At 43.9% G+C, this 18,390-nt stretch overlaps 1 protein-coding gene across 3 annotated transcripts in view; it reads right to left on the minus strand.

The window, feature by feature from the left end:
- Nucleotides 1-18,390, minus strand: part of LOC311352105 (plectin-like) — a 113,280-nt gene that overhangs the window by 9,200 nt on the left and 85,690 nt on the right. For 2 of the 3 annotated variants that reach the window (XM_084472310.1, XM_084472308.1), the window contains 26 exons: nucleotides 18,252-18,367; nucleotides 17,815-17,912; nucleotides 17,074-17,190; nucleotides 16,116-16,211; nucleotides 15,462-15,589; nucleotides 14,260-14,353; nucleotides 13,685-13,839; nucleotides 13,000-13,312; nucleotides 12,702-12,779; nucleotides 12,428-12,589; nucleotides 12,001-12,105; nucleotides 11,615-11,710; nucleotides 11,106-11,231; nucleotides 10,731-10,883; nucleotides 10,431-10,585; nucleotides 9,982-10,108; nucleotides 9,553-9,736; nucleotides 9,400-9,423; nucleotides 8,608-8,765; nucleotides 8,160-8,338; nucleotides 7,873-8,011; nucleotides 7,247-7,603; nucleotides 6,979-7,062; nucleotides 6,726-6,830; nucleotides 6,174-6,272; nucleotides 844-4,170 (listed from right to left, as the gene is read on the minus strand). In XM_084472310.1, coding sequence (XP_084328436.1) covers nucleotides 844-4,170; nucleotides 6,174-6,272; nucleotides 6,726-6,830; nucleotides 6,979-7,062; nucleotides 7,247-7,603; nucleotides 7,873-8,011; nucleotides 8,160-8,338; nucleotides 8,608-8,765; nucleotides 9,400-9,423; nucleotides 9,553-9,736; nucleotides 9,982-10,108; nucleotides 10,431-10,585; nucleotides 10,731-10,883; nucleotides 11,106-11,231; nucleotides 11,615-11,710; nucleotides 12,001-12,105; nucleotides 12,428-12,589; nucleotides 12,702-12,779; nucleotides 13,000-13,312; nucleotides 13,685-13,839; nucleotides 14,260-14,353; nucleotides 15,462-15,589; nucleotides 16,116-16,211; nucleotides 17,074-17,190; nucleotides 17,815-17,912; nucleotides 18,252-18,367 — 6,775 coding nt within the window. The remainder of the gene's footprint in view (nucleotides 1-843; nucleotides 4,171-6,173; nucleotides 6,273-6,725; nucleotides 6,831-6,978; nucleotides 7,063-7,246; nucleotides 7,604-7,872; nucleotides 8,012-8,159; nucleotides 8,339-8,607; nucleotides 8,766-9,399; nucleotides 9,424-9,552; nucleotides 9,737-9,981; nucleotides 10,109-10,430; nucleotides 10,586-10,730; nucleotides 10,884-11,105; nucleotides 11,232-11,614; nucleotides 11,711-12,000; nucleotides 12,106-12,427; nucleotides 12,590-12,701; nucleotides 12,780-12,999; nucleotides 13,313-13,684; nucleotides 13,840-14,259; nucleotides 14,354-15,461; nucleotides 15,590-16,115; nucleotides 16,212-17,073; nucleotides 17,191-17,814; nucleotides 17,913-18,251; nucleotides 18,368-18,390) is intronic. The other variant, XM_084472309.1, reaches the window with a different exon arrangement.

An 18,390-nucleotide genomic window follows, 5' to 3' on the forward strand; every position in this document is an offset into this window, starting at 1 on the left:
CCTTGTGATTAAAGTTTGCATTCATTCAAAATAGTTAGACTTTATAACAAATATATAACAAAAACACTTATTGCTAGTTTCCGTTAAAAATGATGAATGAATAAATGTTAACATTCCGTCAATATTTGCAGAATAACATTATAGCTCCATAACCTTTCTCTCTGAGCTGCCAGTGTACTACATGGATATATGCTTTTAGCAAAGGATGTTTTTTATTGCTTGGAAATGTTGATATGGTCATTAGCATTTAGAATTCTTATGTCAAAATTGATTGCATTAGCCATCTCCTTGGTCACAGAGCCGGTCTGTGGTCAATGTTTTTGAATTAATATGATGCATTGTTATTGCATTTGTTATTATTATTCATTGGACTTAGTTGTCTATGGGTGTTTTTATTGAGAGGTGTCTTTTAGTATCCAATTTATTATTTATTTATTATTTATAATTATTTATTTAATTGTAAATGTTTCTTATAATTGCATATCTGAATATATCTTGACCTATGTGAATAGTTCAATAACATATTTCCTAGACTTCATTTAAGATTTTTTCTTTTTGGTGCAGTTGAAATGTAATTGTGAAATATGAATTAATGTCATAAAGTAAGATAAATATTTCAACATTCCAGACATTCCAACATTCCAGACATGATTTGCATGAGCACAGTGCACTGTACAAAAAAAACATGATTAAAAATCAAAAGGATGTGGATTGATGATTAGTAATTTGGATGAAAGAGAAAACGGCGGAGGTGTAGAGAAATGATTTGGATAGAAAGTTAGTTTGATAGAGAAGGTTAACAATGACATAGACTGCTCCGTCATGTCATCCTTTACACAATACCTCTTTAGATTTATTTTGGAGTTCTTCGGCTTCCTTTTTCAGTTTATCCTTCTCGTTCTCTAGGTCTGCAATAGCTTTGCGTAAATCACTGGCCTCTTTACTGCTGTTTAACTGCTGAACCTCTAGGTTTTTTATCTCTGTCTCATGAAGCCTGGCAGCGATCGCGTCAGCTTGCTTCTTGAACTTCTTCGCCTCCTCTTGGGCTTTGCTCTGACCGTCACTAAGTTGAGAAACCTCAAGTTTGAGTTTTTCTGCCTCAGCTATGATCTCCAGTTTTCTTTTCCTCTCTGCCTCAAGAGACTTTTGGTAGCCCTCGGTTTCTTCTTCGAGACGCTGCTGCATGAGCTGTTTGTCCTTGAGCAGTTTCTGAGCTTGTTCTTGAGCCAGGTCCTTTTGTCGCTGAAGCATTTCTGCCTCAGCTTTCAGTGTGGAGGCCTCTTGTATGGCTTGCATTTTTTCTTTGAGCATCTTCTCTGCCAGAGCTCTTTGCTGGCTGAGCTCATCTTCCGCTGCTTGTCTCAGGTGTGCGGCCTCTTGGGCTTCCACACTCAGTCTGGCGGCATCCTCAGAAAGCTTCTTCATGTTCTCAGCCTTGTCTGCCAGGAATTTCTGCGTGTTCTCATTGTCTTTTTTGATAAGGCGCTGGTTTTCCCCTTCTATTCTGAGTTTCTGTTTGAGCAGCTCCTCCATGTGGACCTTAACTTTGAAGAGCTCCTCCTCCACTTGGGCCTTTTGCTTGACCGCATCGCTAACTTCATCTTTCAAGCGTTGGAGCTCGTCATCCAAGACATTTTTCTGCTTATCTGTTTCATCAAGCTGAAGTTTAACCTTTGTAAGCTCTTGTTCAACTTGGAATTTTTGCTTCAAAGTTTGCTCTGCCAGTTTCTTGTGCTTTGCCATTTCGCCATCAGCCCGTTCCTTTTGTTTGAGTGCAGCAGCCTCGGCCTGTCCTCTTTTAGCAGCTTCAAATTCAGCCTCCTTCCTCAACCTCTCTGCATCCTCCTGGGCTTTTTGTTGAGTTAAAGCTTCTTGTTCAGCCAACAGTTTTTGGCGCTCTGCCTCTTCTGCTTGTTGACGTAGGAGAGCAGCCTCATTTTCTGCCTTCTTCCTAGCAGCTTCTGCCTCTTTGGCTAGTTTCTTGGCCTTCTCATACTCGGCTTTGAGTTTTTTCTGCCCAATGTTGTCTTCCTGTTGTTGCTCGAGGACACTTTGAACTTGATGCTCAGCCGCGCTGCACTTCTGGGCTGCCTGTTGAGCTATGATGATCTGTTTTTCTGCTTCTATGTCAGCCTCCTCCTTCTGCTTTCTGGCTTCTTCAGCTCTCTTTTTCAGACGCTCAACCTCGTCTTGGGCAATCTTGCGTTGCCTGCCAGCTTCTGCTTCTGCGGCAGCGATTTTCTTTACCTTTTCTTCTGCTTCCCTTCTTCTGTGCTCCTCTACAAGGGAAAGCTTCCGAAGTTTTTCTGCCTCTTCTTCTGCTCGAAGTCGACTTTGTTGAGTTTCTTCTGCAATGTTTTTCAGTTTGTTGAGCTCAAGCTCCAAATCAAGCTTTCCGGAAGAGGCCTTTTCGAAGTTTACCTTAAGAATTCGGATCTCTTCTTCCACAATTCTTCTCTGCTTCAGAGTGTCATCCACAATCGCCTTTTGTCTGTCCATTTCAACCTCAGAGGACTTCTTGAGCTGGACTATCTTCAATTCGATGTCTTGTTTGTGCTGGTTGGCTTGGTCTTCAAGTGCCTTCCTTTGGTAAGCCTCGTCTTCAGCATGACGCCTGAGTCTTTCATTTTCAGCCTCCTTCTCTTTCAGAGCGATCTCAGCCTCTGTTTTTGAGCGGGTAGCTTCATTAATGGCAGCAAGCTTCTCTTTGAGGATCCTTTCAGCTTCCCCTCTCTGGCGAGCAGCTTCATCCTCGGCGACTTGACGTTGGCGCTTGGCTTCTTCGACAATTGATCTCAGTTTGCCTGCCTCCTCAGCTAGGTCCTTCATTTTGGCTGCTTCGTTCTCCAGGAGTTGCTTGCTCTTCTCGGTTTTAGACATGCTCTCTTTTTCCGCCTTGTTTTTTGATTCAATAAGCAGATCCATTTCACTGCGCACTTTGGCCAGCTCATCCTCTAGTTGTTTTCTTTGTTGTTGGGCAGCGACCACTTCGTTCTTCAGGCGGTAAAGTTCATTGTCGAGAAGGGACCTCTGTTGTTCAGCATGGTCAAAGTCTGCCCTCAGGCGGATCAGCTCTTGTTCTGCATTGAGTTTCTGCTCAGCTGTTCCTTCAGCCAGCTTCCTCTGTCTCTCAAGTTCATTTTCGGCCATCTCCTTCTGTTTCAGGGCAGACTCCTCTGCTTTGGCTCTCCTTTTGGCCTCACGCTCTGCCTCCTCCTTTTGTTTTTCTGCCTCTTCTTGGGTGACACTCTTTTTGTGGGCTTCTTCCTCAGCCTGCAGTCTCAGACGGAGGGCCTCGTTGGCCTTTTGACGCCACTTTTCCAGCTCTTTTTCTGCCTCCTCCCTGGCAGACTCAGCGTCCTCCTGTTGCTTCTTGAGTCTTTCTGCGTCCTGCTGCAGCTGGAGAACAGTGCCATGCTCTTGTTTGAGGGATTCCTCCAACTTTGTAGTCTTCTCCACATAGGACATGCGTTTGCTTTGGAGCTCAGCGGCTGCGCTCTTCTGGGCTGCTTGGTGGGCCACCTTGATTTGCCTTTCCTTCTCTATTTCCGCCTGCTTCATTTGTTGTACGGCCTCCTCTGCTTGCATCTTGAGGTTTTCCAGGTCTTCAAGGGCCCGTTGTTTTTGCTTGGCAGCCTCCTTCTCAGCTTCTGATTTCAGTTTGAGTTCCTCCTCCGCTGCGCGTTTTTTATGCGTCTCTTCGTTGACTTGTATGCGGAGCTTCTCTGCCTCTTCTTGAGCTGATTTTCTGAGTCTCTCAGCCTCCTCTGCCTTGTCACGAAGCTGCTGCAGCTCAGACTCTGCAACAGACTTTTGTTTTACTGTTGTCTCAAGTTGAATTCTAATGATGCGGATTTCTTCCTCAATCTTAGTGCGGCTATTTAAGGCTTCATCCACTTGTTGGCTTTTGTCCTTTATTTGCTGCTCTGAGAGGTTTTTGAGCTCATGCAGCTCCTGCTGGATGTTTTGCTTTTGATTCTGTGCATCAACAGCGACAATATCTCGCCGGCTGACTTCTTCCTGCATTCTGAGCTTTAGCTCCAGGGCTTCTCGCTCTGCCTTTGCAATTGCCTTTGCGTGTGATTCAGCTAACTGTTTTTGTTTTGCTAACTCGGCCTGCATTTCTGCAAATTTTTTCTGCTCTTCCACTTTGTGTTTCTGGGCAGCTTTCTGTATTAGTGGAAGGAAATGGTAAAGAAAGGATCATAATCAAGCAAGACGTTACATTAATTGGCTCCTGTGGAAAGTGGATTGGAATTGTGATTGTTTTCTGTAATCACATTCCAATCACACTTGGAAAGAGAGCGGTTTAATGTATTGTCTTACTTATTCGATGTTAATGTAAAAGGTTAGATTAGAGTTCACAACAAACAATACGGTGCAATGAATATTAAATTGGATGATGTTAAAATCACGATGCAGTTAAAAAATGCAATCAAACACAAACAAACACAAGCATTGTTAAAAAAAAAGAATGGATGATGGTAGGGTTGTGGTGGAGGTGGTTGATGTGGTGGCTGGTGATTGATGATTGATTGGCAATTAAAAAACAGGAACAAATAAATCACTTCACAATACATGTGGCATGCAGCTGTAGCTTCTCTTGCAATAACTCCTTTAAACGCAGTTATATAGAAGTTATATATCAACATGAATTCACTAATATTATTTGAACAGGTTTTTTTATAGCATTGGCAGTAATCTAACTGTTGCCTGTTCTGCTAACAATATTAATAATATTCCTTTCATCCTTAAAAAAGTCATTAGATTTGAAATTGCATTCTAAAGAAATAATTCAATATTAGTAAAACTAACATTATTAACGCTGTACAACACTGTACATGATTTTCAAAGCTCCATTCATATTATTAAATAAAGTAACGCAATCCTTTGTTAAATCTTTTCACATCCATTCCCACTGCATCTCGATTCATGCAAAAGGGGCTCTTTATGTCGCTATTCTTCAAGAAGTAGGCAAGCAGAGGTCAGAAAGGTGAGGCAGTTGTTAAAGGAGGCAGGACAAAAAGCAATTTCAAGTTTTAAAACAAAACCTTTGAAAGGGTAAACAATGACATTGCTTATGATAAAAAGAGAAGGAAGAACTATAGCATTTAGGAATAAATTACATTTATATATGAAATATAGCAGATTGAAGGCATGAAAGTGGAAGTTACAGTTTCAGAAAAAGAACATGTGAGATTACATGAGAGAGCAAGATAATGTATTATTAAGGTACCTTAAGTATAGAGTATAGTTTACCTCTTTAGCCCAAACAAGTTAAGCTTTGACCATGCCAAAGCATTGGCAAGCAGTTAAGAGAATCAAAGAAAAGAATGAAACATTAGGGTTAGAAAAAGTTTGCACATTTGTAAGTAGTTAATTTTGGCCAAGGAGAGCTAAAGACCACAGCTGCAGGGTCTTTGGCTGAAGCATTTAGTAGGAACTGTGAAATGTACAGCCAAATGACAAAAACATAGGCAGTTAAACAGCAAGACAAGAAAAAATGCATAGTGAAACGAAGGACCCCATTATACTAACATTACAAAAACCAATGCATTATGAATGAGGGATGGATGGTTTGGCCAAAATTAAATTGTATTAATGCAAGATTGAACGATGCTCTACACTCTACACGCTGCTTACGTTTGGTCAAAAACAGTTTTTTCATTAAAACTCATGCGTCATACTTAATTTTAGAAATGCATTTTGTTATTACACACCATTGCATGGACCCTATATTGCTCCCTGCATTTTTTGTGTTAATATTATTTGAATAATAATCATACACTACAAAAAACCTTGCGGCTCAGCTACAGCATGCCAATGCTCCACACTTTTTGTCAATGAAGGTGTCAAAGTAAATTGTGACCAGTAAATTCACTGGATGTTTGCATATATGTGTGTGTGTGTGTGTGTGTGTGCGTGTGTGTGTGTGTGCATGTGTGTGGGTATGCATAGGTATTGTTCTGTGGGCACTTGTGTATGTTGATATGCGTGAATGCAGGTATGAGGGAGAGGGAGAGAGAGAGTTGGTTATGCGTGGGTGCATGCATGGGTTTTGGTGGGTGAGCGGATTGAGCGGACGGTCGGTCGGTCGGTCGGTGGTGTTTGGTTGTTTGGGTAAGGTTTAGGGGGTTCCGCGCGTCTGTAGGACCCCGCGGGTTGTCACGCACCTCCTCGTCCTCCAGGCGCCGCTGTGTGTCGGTGATGAACTTGATGTACTGGCTGGTGAGGGTCATCAGCTCGCTGTAGCGCGTCCTCAGCGTCACATACTGGAGGAAACATTTCATGCACCACATTCAGTGGGGGGGACTCTGAGCCAGAGCTTCCTGACCTTTCTGGGACCAAAGGCACACCACGAATGGTGCCTTGAACCTCTAGGCACATCAGCTTTAAAGTTGTAGGATGTGATCAAAAAAAAAAAAAAAAAAAAAAAAAAAACAATGAAAAAACAATATCTTCTGAGAAATTGTTCACACACAGCAGATGTGAAATGTCAAATTAACCAAATCATGAATAATTATTTTTATCTCGTAAACATGTTTCATTAGCTCACTATCCTTATCGATGTTTGGAATTAAAATAAATGTTGTATGGCACACCAAACTTTGCCTCAGGGAACACCTGTGTGTCTTGCCACACAGGTTGGGACAAAGTGCTCTAAGGTATACCAGGGATGTATCTCTGCATCGTCTGATCCCTGGTGAAAAGGAACACACACAGACCTCCTGGATGATGTTATCAGAGGCAGAGTCCATCTTGTTCTTCTTCATGGGTGACGTGAGGGGTTCCACCTGAGCTTTGTAGGCCACCAACTGGAGTTCATAGTCCTGGAACATAACATTCAGACCCAGAGTCTCAGTACATGAATCCCAGAAAAAAACTAAACAGATACAGTGTGAAAAACAAATGTTTTTTAATTTTGAATTACAAATTCAAATAACAAAATTATTCAAAAACTGGTGGGTGTCATTTTACCTTGATGGTGTCAATGTAGGCCTTAGCGTAGTTATGACACTCATCAACCTTGTCCTTGTTGTTCTCAATCTCCTCCAGTAGTTTCTGTAGTGGAATAAAAGTGGTTTTAATGCTACAACTATAATTATGGAAACAAATACATAATACAATAGAGAGAGAGAGAGAGAGAGAGAGAGAGAGAGAGAGAGAGAGAGAGAGAGAGAGAATAAATAACACTAAACACTTTTATCTGGAAAAGCCAGATAAACACTGCATCTTAATACAGTACCTTCTCCTGGGCCAGTTGCTCCTTCAGTGTTTTGCTGTCGCTGATGGACACGGCCTGGATCTTCTCCTGCCTCTGCTTGGCGTCTTCGATCCACTGGATGAGCCAGGCGTAGCTCTCGCGGTAGTAGCCCAGCTGGCGGCCCAGCTGCTCCAGCTCCCTGTGGCGCAGGTCCATCTGGGTGAACACGGCCCTCCAGCGGTCCTGCAGCCCGGACAGGTGGCGGTGGTAGTGGTCCAGCTCCACGTCGCGCTCGCTGTGCACGCGCGACATGCGGTCGCTGGCCCCCGACGCCTTCTTTAGCTCCGCCTCCAGGGATTCGAAGGCCGGCTGCTCCGACTCGGCCGCCGTGTGCAATTTCTGCAAGGGGGAAAGGGAGGGAGGAGGAAAGGAAGGAAGGAAGGAAGGAAGGAAGGAAGGAAGAAAGGAAGAAATAATTAATATCAATTAGAAAGGGAAGAAAACATTTAAAAGGAAGAAAGAAATTGAAGAACAGAGGAAAAAACAAAAGAATAAAGTCAGAAAATAAAGAAACACATCATTGATTTAAATGAATGATGACCAAACATTAAGTTTCCCAGACGGTGAACATATATATAGTATGCAGAAAGCCAAGCCATGTTTGTTACCTTCAGCTCGGTCCGGCAGGTCTCCACCTCCTTGACATCGTTGGGCACTTTCTGGACATCACGCAATTTATCTTCGTACTTCTTCAGCACGCCCTCCGCCCCCTGGCTGCTGCGGATCACCAGATCCACCGTCTTCAGCCTGGAGGTGATGAAGATGAGAGGAAACACATTGTGTCATTGGACGAATGGCAGATCTATTGGAAGTCTACACTGCATCAAACGGGTCATCTGGCTTTCTACGCAAAAGGCATGTTCCTGAACCCTACAGCAGTGTTTCTGTCACTCACTTCTCCAGGTAAACGGAGGAGAGCATGTGGGCGTGGTCCATCTTCTGCACGGTGACCTGGAGCTCCGAGCGCAGGGCCGGTGCTGACGCGGGCTGCTGGGGGGAGGACAGTACCTCCTGGGTCTTCAGGGACACGGTGTCCACCTCCTTCTTGATGCGGTCCAGTTCGTTGTGCTCTTTCTGCAGGGGAGCAACAGAGGATGGAACGTAAGGTCACGGCGGGGATCCTTGATCAGGGACACATATACATAGTAGTTCATACAGTACGGACAACCATGTTATGCTACAAGGTCTATGCATTCTATTGCATTAAGTGCATCGCACACACGTGCGCAGTACACATTCTTGACCAGTGGAACTGTAACAAAACAACCGATGTGACGGAGAGCAAAGCACACTGTAGAAGACTATGTACAGAACATGGTGCGTCAGAGGCCTCAGCACTGTACCTTCTGCTCCGTGGTTTTGAGAATGCATTCCCTCAGGGGCTCCTCTCCCAGGGGCCTACGGATGCGGTTGACCGTGTGTGTCTCACAGTCCTCGATACGCACACGCAGGTCCTTCAGCTGGGAGGTGTACGACTTGCACACAGACTCATTCTGCTCACCTGTGAGGTTGCATGGGGTTTGGGTGAAGGAACAGAAGAGACAGGAAACGGGGTTGAAGGCGTGATCATTGCAGGAATCGCAATCGTGAAGTGGCATGTGGATATGAGATTGTGGATCATAGTGTTGCATGTTTAGTTTGTGTGTGTGAATTAGGGTGAATGTCTGCTAAAGACCTTAAACATACGTATAGCAAGCAAGCACAAAACAGTGTTTGGTTGCAATATCTATTCACTATCTCTTCAAAGCTTATATTCAGTGATTTGTGTGCTATGGCAGCAACACACAGTTAAAAAGACATTCAAAGCAATTGGTAACAAATCATTTAAAGCAAGAAGTTATTCAGTGATTCACTCTTTTGCCTATGTGCATGGCAAAATAAAACGTAGCTTTGACAACTCTAAACCGTGAACCAAACAATCGAAGAACACATGCAGTCATCCAGAATCCTTGTGAGCCAGATGAAGCTTAAACGTGGGCGTGAATAACATCACTTACTGTGTGGAATAAGCAACACAAAGAAAAGACGCATTTTCAAAAAACATCCCATTTGTGGTTCAAAAGCTTAGGCCATACACATGCTCGCTGAGCCAGGCTTAAAGAAAATGGCCATTGTTCAGCTTGAACGTCACTCACCTTTGGGTTTAAAAACCACTGACCCTAAAAAAGGCGAACGGACAATTACACTCAAGGTTTCATACACCAGCTACAGTATATCTCTGTTTGAGTCCCTAACGCAGGTAAAGGTACAGATAAGCGGCTCCGTATTTGCAGGTGTGGTGCACTCACCTTTCTCCATGGAGTTGAGCAGGTTGTCAAAGTACTGAGTGGTCTTGTTGTACTCCCCCTCCACCTGCAGCCGGTCGTCGGCTCCAAACTGCTTGGAGTCCTGGCTGTCGCGGATGAAGTCCTGGTAGTGGAGCTGCAGGTTCCGGATCATCAGCCGGTACTCGTCTTGCTTCATGCTCTTGAACTGTGGGAGAAAGGGCGAGGTTAGGTTATAGGACGTTATAAACTGCCTGCCATGACGTTTTATTACAGCTTAAAGTAGTACTTCATTTTGAATCGAAGCACAACAAATATTTGATGATTTGAACTTTCAGGCCAAAGTCCAAAATTTACTTGGTTATGATGTTAACAATAGCTTATAGATTTATCCAATTTTTAACAATACCACAAGGTTAACGCTGATATCATAACTGTTAATAGTGGACTGACCATGGTGATGTTCCAGGAGCGGATCAGTGTGATGTCCTTCATCAGGTACTGCCATGACAGCAGACCCTTCATGTCGATGTGCAGCTGCTGCCATATGGTCACCATCTGCTGGTGGCCTGTGTCCAGACTGAGCAAGAGAAGAGGACGTTAGGAAAAGAGAGTTCCATGAGTGTATCATTCATAGATATAGCTCAGTGTTTAACATAACCACTTAATAATGATTACATGTACTTCCTTTACTTTTAATTTCTTATTTCTTTGGATATTCTTATGTATATATTTTTTCATATATATTCACTTTCTGTCCTGTATGTCAGGCTGCAGAGAAACACAGTTTTTCTCATCTCATCTTGCAACAAATATAGAAATCTGCAGCATCTGAACGACTACAAACACTGTATGGTTTAGTATAGTACAGTACAGTATGGAGTATAATTGTGTTTCCTTACCTAGCCACACTGTCCATAGCATCCTTGTTGACTGGCGGAACCATGAAGCACACGGAGGGCACTACGGCCTCGTTGCCCGAGTGGTTGAGGACCTTCCACTTGAAAGGTGCAGAGTTGTTGAGCAGAGCACACTCATCTCCCTTATGGACTGTGATCTGCAAACATCAGGTCACAGAGGGAACCTAGTCAGACCACCAGTGGTGTCTTGGCTAAACAAGCCTGCAGGAACCTTTTGGATGGTCCTTGGATGTTGGTTAGGTTTAGACTAGACTGGTGAATATCGATATTGGGAAAACTAACCTCAGCCTGCTTGAAGTCGCAGATGGCCAGGATGGGTAGCTTTCCTTTGATAGCGGTGGTGGGGTTGCGAGGTTTCAGCTGGATGACGGTGCGAGCCCTCTTGTTCAGGCTGCTCACGTTGGTCTTGACCTCATTCAGCTGCTCCTTCTCCTCCTTTTGAAGAAACAACAACAGTTTTAATGTTGAACCCTCTTACTGGTACTGGATTTACTTTGTAATGTTTTAATGTATGTATTTACTGATATTTGTTTGTTAATTACTTTATTTTATTGCCTTTGTAAAGTTAATTGTAAGGTGACTTCCTAGAGCTTTTTAATGAATATAATATTAAACTAGTATTATCATGAACAGCCTAGGAGCAGTGAGCCAGCCTACCGCAGCGTCCTGCAGAAGGTCTTCCAGGCGCGTGGCGGTGGTGGCGCGGTCGCAGCTGTACTTCTTCTTCATGTTCTCCTGCATCTTCCTCATCTGCTCCTGAGACTCCTTCACATCGGCAAAGAACTAAGGGAGGGACAGAAAAACATCTTTGTTAACATTCTGCGGACTTCTGAATATACAGTTGTTGCATCGCTGTCAGCGGCACATCAACCTGCGGTTCTTGCATGACCTGCAGGGAGCGCCACAAACCGCCTTATCGTCATCATTGCTGCGTGAACGCGGTGCGTTCACCATCGAGAACTGAAGCTCTGTGATTTTTCGTGTTTGGAAGGAGCCACCGGATGCAACCGTGTCTGGTATGTGTGGAGCACCTTCCGATTATTTTTACAGCTCCTTGTCTTAGCCAAATGATAAAGTGGACGGACGCACTTCAGACAAAACGCACAATGGCTCCATTGGAAACCGAGGGGCTGGATGACGCAAGTTTACAATAGGGATGCGCATACCTGGTAGTAGGCAGTGTTCTCTTTGAGATGAGCCTCGATGCAGCAGCACAGCTGTAGGATCCAGCTCCACTGAGTCTGCAGGGCAGCTGTGAAGGCCTGGAGGATGCAGAGACAGGGACGGGGGGGAAATCACAGGAGATGGGTTGAACAACTGGTCCCAGTAAGTGGTGTTAATATATCCGTTTTATAATGAGGTAGGGACTACACCTAATGGACATTAGTTCGGAATCAAATGATGATCATATGATAATTCATGATAACCTTTTTTTCTTGCAGTTACAAAGTTATTTAAGCACTCAATTACTTTGAATAGAAGGATGTGTGTGTGTTGCATAAGATGATATACACTATGTGTTTGGCGGTATTGTTGATGGTGTTGTGTTTACCTCCACCGTCTTCTTGCCCGGGTGTCCCTCCCTGATCAGTTTGTCCCCGGTGGTCTGGATGTCGTTGATCTTCTTCTCCCTCAGCTCCAGCTCCCGCATCAGACCCTGAAGACGACAGAAGAGACCCGCGTTCACAATGCGTTACATTCACTTATTCCTTCTCATTCCAATTCTCTCGATTCACTGGTCCGTGAGGTGGTTCAGTCAAGAGTTTAAGGTTTCTCTTAATGCAGTGTTTTCCAGCCTTGAGGATCACGCGTGAGGTTACCTGAAATGCATTTGAGGCTGCAAATAAGATGTTTGATTTTACAATGATCAAACAATTTCAAAGCTAAAAATTGTTAGGGACCACTACCATAAAGTATAGGATCCGTTTTGAACTCTGTGAAGCAAACTGCCGAACAGGGACTGTGCCAGGTCCACCCACCGAGTAATTGTCCTTCTTGGCGGTCATGTTGGAGTTTCTGTCGCTCCAGTCAAAGTTGACTTCCTCCTCCTCTTTGTCATTGAGCCACATCAGCTCTTTAGTGGCGGCGCTGACAAAGCCGTTGAGAGACTCCAGGTTCCTCAGGCGGGACTTGGAGGAGTTCTGAAATAGGCAGCAAATCATGAGTGAAACACGGCAAATATAAACTGTAGTATAGAAATAGTATACAATGTAGCATACATTATATATGATTATATATGATGAGTATATTTACCAGTAGTTTGGCATACTGAAGCTCCAGTTTACCCAGGTAATCTCTGTACGCTCCCTTGCTAACAGGAGACAGCTGTCCCTAAAGAGAGTACATTTTTACTAGACTTACAGAGAAAATAACAAAGTGACAGTAACAAAGCAAGTGATCGAGAAATTATTTTGTTGAATATCGGTCTATCATGTAACATCGAAAAAATTATTTCCCAAATTGTTACAAATTAACCCCATGAAATCTTCCAAAATGTCGCCAAAGCACATTAGATGAGGCAAAACCAGTGAGTCTTCACCCTGGTACGTACCTCATCAGTCTTGGCCCTTTCGATCTTGGCCCGGAAGTCCTCAACGCTCTGGTGCAGACCCCGGTGGCTGCCCAGGTTGGACTCCACGGTGGGCAGGTCTGACCCCCACTCAGACTCGTTGATGCGGCGCTGGTTCTCCTCCACCCAGGCCAGGAGGTCCTGGGCGTAGCGCAGCGTGACACCGTCCAGCTCCGGTCGCCCCTTGGGGGACTGGCTAACCTGGGCTGTTTGTTGGATGGTGGTCACGGTGGTCTTCTGACGCAGGTTGTGATCAGTGCGCAGGTTCACCAGGCGCTCATGGAGGCGGTAGACCCTGCAGGAATGGGAACATCAATAATGGGTTATTGTTTTGCTCTGCACGCATGTGGAACTCCTCCATTAATTGAAAGCAGCTGGTTAAAGCTGCTAGCCAACAAAAAAGGTAGACAAACAAGGAGTCCATTGAATAATTTTACTCAAGCCAAATTAAATGATAGATTAGCTTATTACTGTCCAGCAACAGCAACAGATTCACATTTCATAACATTTTGCATTGCATTTGATTTATTGACTGCTGTCGGGACGTAAAGAGAATTAAAAAAAATAGGACTATAAATGCTTCTAAAATAAATGACCTACCCTAGTATTAACATCTCATTGTACAAATGTAAAAAATAATGAAGAAAAACCTTTGCTTTTCACTGACCTGCGATATATCTGCTCAGACTGCAGGTGGCGCCCATCCTTCAGGAACTGCACGTCGTTGAAGAGCAGGCGAATCATGCCGTCAGCCTTATCCAGGTCCCGCTCCACCTCTGCTGTGTAGCGGGCTGGTTTCCCTGAATTCAGCAGACGGAGGTCCTGCGGGTCACAACACAGATAGATATTGAGTTTCTCCATTCATTAGACACAGGAGAGTCACTAAGCAACAACAGTGAACCGCAGCTAATGAAATACAGACTCTTCACCTCAGAGACCGTACAAAATGCCCAATAGAGAGCCATTTCATGTTACTATAGGAACATTTACCAGACATAAAAAAAAGGAAGGAGTAAAATTATCCAGACTCAACCCGTTCTTTAATAGGATGAAATATCGTACGCCGTAGCTCATGGTGGAAAATTAAAAAAAGCCATGTGAGTTGACAAAGGGATTGCTGACTAGTAACCCTGGATGAATAGAAACAGAGGGAGAGAGAGAACAGAGTCCTTGTGTTCTCCCAGGATGGTGACCTGTCTGGGATAGGGGTCTGTCTGGGCCTGGGGTCTGTGTGCGACTCACTGTCTGCATCTGGCTATCCAGCTGGTTGAGCTGCTCCTCACAGGAGCCCGACTCCATCTGGACCTTAGTGACGATCCTCTGGAGCCTCTCCAGTCTGGGGGTGGGGAACAAAACGATTGACAAGGAGAACGATGACCACACTTGTTTGGTGAAGACACTTCAACATCCCTAAGGTATGACGCTAGCAACATCTGTAAATGCAGAGAGTCAGTCACTATGCGGTTGATTGTTTTGTGTTTTGTTTAAACTAAGTCAACCAACCTGAACTTGAAACACACAGACATTTCTATGAAAAAACAGGATACGAGAAACACGCAGCACTAAACAAAAGCCTCTCTCGGATGAGGTCTGTGACGGAGCAGGTAGTGTAACCTATGACCGTCAAAAAGGCCATGGGACCAGTGACCATCGGTTCAAAATAACAAACTCAGATCCAAACAAAAATCCATATTTCACAGCGGGGATATTTTATCCAAATGGAGACAAATGTCCACGTCAAGTGTTAAGAGTTCAGCCACATTTCAGAGACATGAGGGAGTCCACTCAGAGTGTTGAGCAGACGGTCTTGTGACAGAAGGACCAGCCCCCTCCCAGGCATGACAAACTATCACTGAAATAGAGCTGGACATTTACCATGGCCCGCAAATAAAAACTAGATGTATTACTTTATTGTGCTTTCAGATCCTATTAGGGTTTAACCTAAAATACAATTTATTTTCTGACCACTCAGAATGACATTTAAAAAACATCTATTGTCTTCATATAGGCAGCTGTGTGTGTGTGTGTGTGTGTGTGTGTGTGTGTGTGTGTGTGTGTGTGTGTGTTTGCGTGTGTGTGTGTGTGTGTGTGTGTGTGTGTGTGTGTGTGTGTGTGTGTGTGTGTGTGTGTGTGTGTGTGTGAGTGTGGGTGTGTTCTGGCGTGCATGTGTGTGTGTTGCATTTGTGTCCTCCAAACCCTTTAAATCAACAGTGTTTAGATAGTGTTGTTTCCCGATCAATTTTCTTTTCCTTTTGAGAATTAATTCTCCACTAATCAATGGAGATGATAAATACAGTTTAATCTAAATTAATGATGGCCTTGTTACTTCTTAACGGCAGAGGGAGGGAGGGAGGGAGCAGAGTGTTGTTTATTTTCTTAATCTTGCTCTCTTCTACTCTCTCTTTACAGCGCCCATGTCATACTGACAGCAGCTTTGAGCTCACCTCTCAAACTCTATTCTGAGGAGCTTTTCTCTATCCAGGCAGGCAGAGTGCAGGCGTCCCCATTCCTTCTCCACGTCGATGGGGTGGTAGCCTGGGGGCACCTTCACCTGGCCCGCACGCACCGCGCTCTGTAGGCAGATGGGACACCATTACACATCATAGTACAGAATAGAGTGGAGAATAGAGCAGAGGAATGACTAGAGAATAGAGTAGAGAATAGAGCAGAGGAATGACTAGAGAATAGAGTAGAGAATAGAGTGGAGAATAGAGCAGAGGAATGACTAAAGAATAGAGTAGAGAAAAGAGCAGAGGAATGATTAGAGAATAGAGTAGAGAATAGAGCAGATAGTAGAGCAGAGTTGGGTAATATAGAAGAGGGTATAGAATAAAGCATATCATTCCTAGAGTAGAGAAATAAAGTAGAGAATAGAGTTGATAATGGAATAGGGACTAGAGTATAGTAGAATATGATTTTAAAAATCAGTCGCAGTCTACTCTACAATAAACTATGATAAAATATAGTAGAGTAGACCACAATATATTATAATAGATAATATAGAGTTGAGTACAATACACTATAATATAATAGAGAAACGTAGAGGCTAATACCATGCACTAATGGAATAGAGAAGAGTAGAGATAGGGATGACTTGCCTCAAAGGTTTGATAGATCTGGTTTGAGCGGTTCTTGTCTAATTCTTTTGCAGGCAGTTCTGTCTCTTTGAACTTCAAGAACTGGCGCCACAGGATCTTAATGGGAAACATAACATTGTAACTTATAATAGTACATCAACAACATGCAAATAATTAGTTATGTCTTTCCAAGAAAAATGTTATGCATTTTTTGTAATTTTATAGCTAGGTACCTAAAGCATTACTGTTGTTTTCTTTTTTAACATACATACAGAATTGAATAACTATTAAAGTTAAATATTAATTGAAATACAACAGCATTATTCAGGAAAAAATTAAATACAACTTTCATGAAAACCGAAGAAAAACAAACACACGTACGTACGCACACACACACACACACACACACACACACACACACACACACACACACACACACACACACACACACACACACACACACACACACACACACACACACACACACACCAGAGCAGTTAACTGTGTGACTAACAAGAGCAGACAGGGTGTGTGTGTGTGTGTGTGTGTGACGCAGCTGTATCTACAGCTCTGGCCGGGAGTGTGAGCCGAGTGTGTGTTAAGAGTTTACAGTTGATAGATCAGGCCTTCAGGCTGTTAGTTTCACACACTGCACTGTGTGCCAGCTGCCCCACCCAGCTCTCCTCATACATGATACTTTATTAATTTATGACAATGAAGAGCATAACAGATTAATTTCTCCGGAAAAGTTATGTTGTATGCTTTTATTTACACATGGTTCTATTGTGTGCCTCATGTTTTTTGTATTTGAATTATTTTAGTGGGCATGAATTCCCACACCCACACTCAGCCCACACACACCCACTCTCAACAGTATTGCACTTCACGGAGAGACCGCAGACACGACTGTAAACAACTCTTTCAAGCCTGATACGAACAATAGTGTCTGGAGCATCCCAAAACGGTGGTCGCTGCTCACCTCGATCTCCTCATAGCTGCCGGGGAACTTCCTCTCCCCGAAGATGTTGATGTGGTGTTGGATCCACTGCAGCAGCACGGTCACCAGCTCATAGTACTCCTGCCAGCGTAGCTCCAGCTGCTCCACCAAGCACAGCGACACGGGAGCAACAAAATAACGAGCAGCAAGGAAGTCAGTTTGGTGGACAGGGAGGACAGGAGGGCTATTTTCACCCTGTTTCCCATGTTTCCCAGGGCCCCATCCGACACCGTGCTAACTTAATTTGGTATTGACAGGCATGGCGTTGTGCTGCACCAAGCGCTTATTGAAAAGAGAGAGAGAGAGAGAGAGAGAGAGAGAGAGAGAGAGAGAGAGAGAGAGAGAGAGAGAGAGAGAGAGAGAGAGAGAGAGAGAGAGAATGAATAGACGGGATCATTGTCAAGGTTTGATGATCATGTGGGAAGGTAAGGAAGGAAGGTAACGAAAAACACACACTATGGCTGATTGATTAATTTGCCGTAATTTGACCAAGCTACTAATTGCACTTTAAGTGCAATGGAAGTCCTGTGATCAGAGATCCTCGGGACCTCTGTCAGAGTTCCAGTCCTTGCTTGTCTTGGAAGACATTGTGTCCACAAGCCTGAATTTCATCAATTTAACTGTAATTATCTGAATGGCATCGACCCAAATTGATCCATCTATCTATCTATATCTATCTATCCATCTATCCCCTCGGAGGAACGGTGAACATTGGCTACTTACGTGGCTTTCCGGTGCCTCAGGGATGCGGGGCATGGCGTCGTACAGGGAGGATACGTAGGTGATGATGGACTTCTCGTCAGGGTGAGCAACATCCACATCTAGGGAAGGAAATGATGGAACCATCAAGTCAAGGTTGGAGTCTCTAGCACACATCATCACTACATTGTTAATAATATCAAAACACTACACTTCTGTTGTATTATCTTCCAATGGACTATGATAATCATTAGCTGCATAAGATAATACAATATTGTCGAATATACTATACTACAAGATACTATGTGATAAACAAACTGGTAAGTATATATGGCATTTCATTCCTCAAGTCAACTTCTGCATAGCATCATGGCCAATATTTGATATTCGTGGCTAACCCTAATATCCATTACAACTCTTGCATAAGTCAGGCATTGGCAGATGTGACTTGGGTCTCTTACCCTCTGGGTCCAGCAGGCGCGTAACCCCCAGGTCTTTCTCAGCCACGTTGAAGGCCTGTTCCAGGTTCTCCAGGTTGGTCTGCCGATACACTCTACCCATGTCCACGAGCCTGGGCCTTTGGGAAACACAAGCACGGAT

The sequence above is a fragment of the Micromesistius poutassou genome (genome assembly GCF_964030765.1).
Source record: "Micromesistius poutassou genome assembly, chromosome: 8".
In the NCBI taxonomy this organism is placed as follows: Eukaryota; Metazoa; Chordata; class Actinopteri; order Gadiformes; family Gadidae; genus Micromesistius; species Micromesistius poutassou.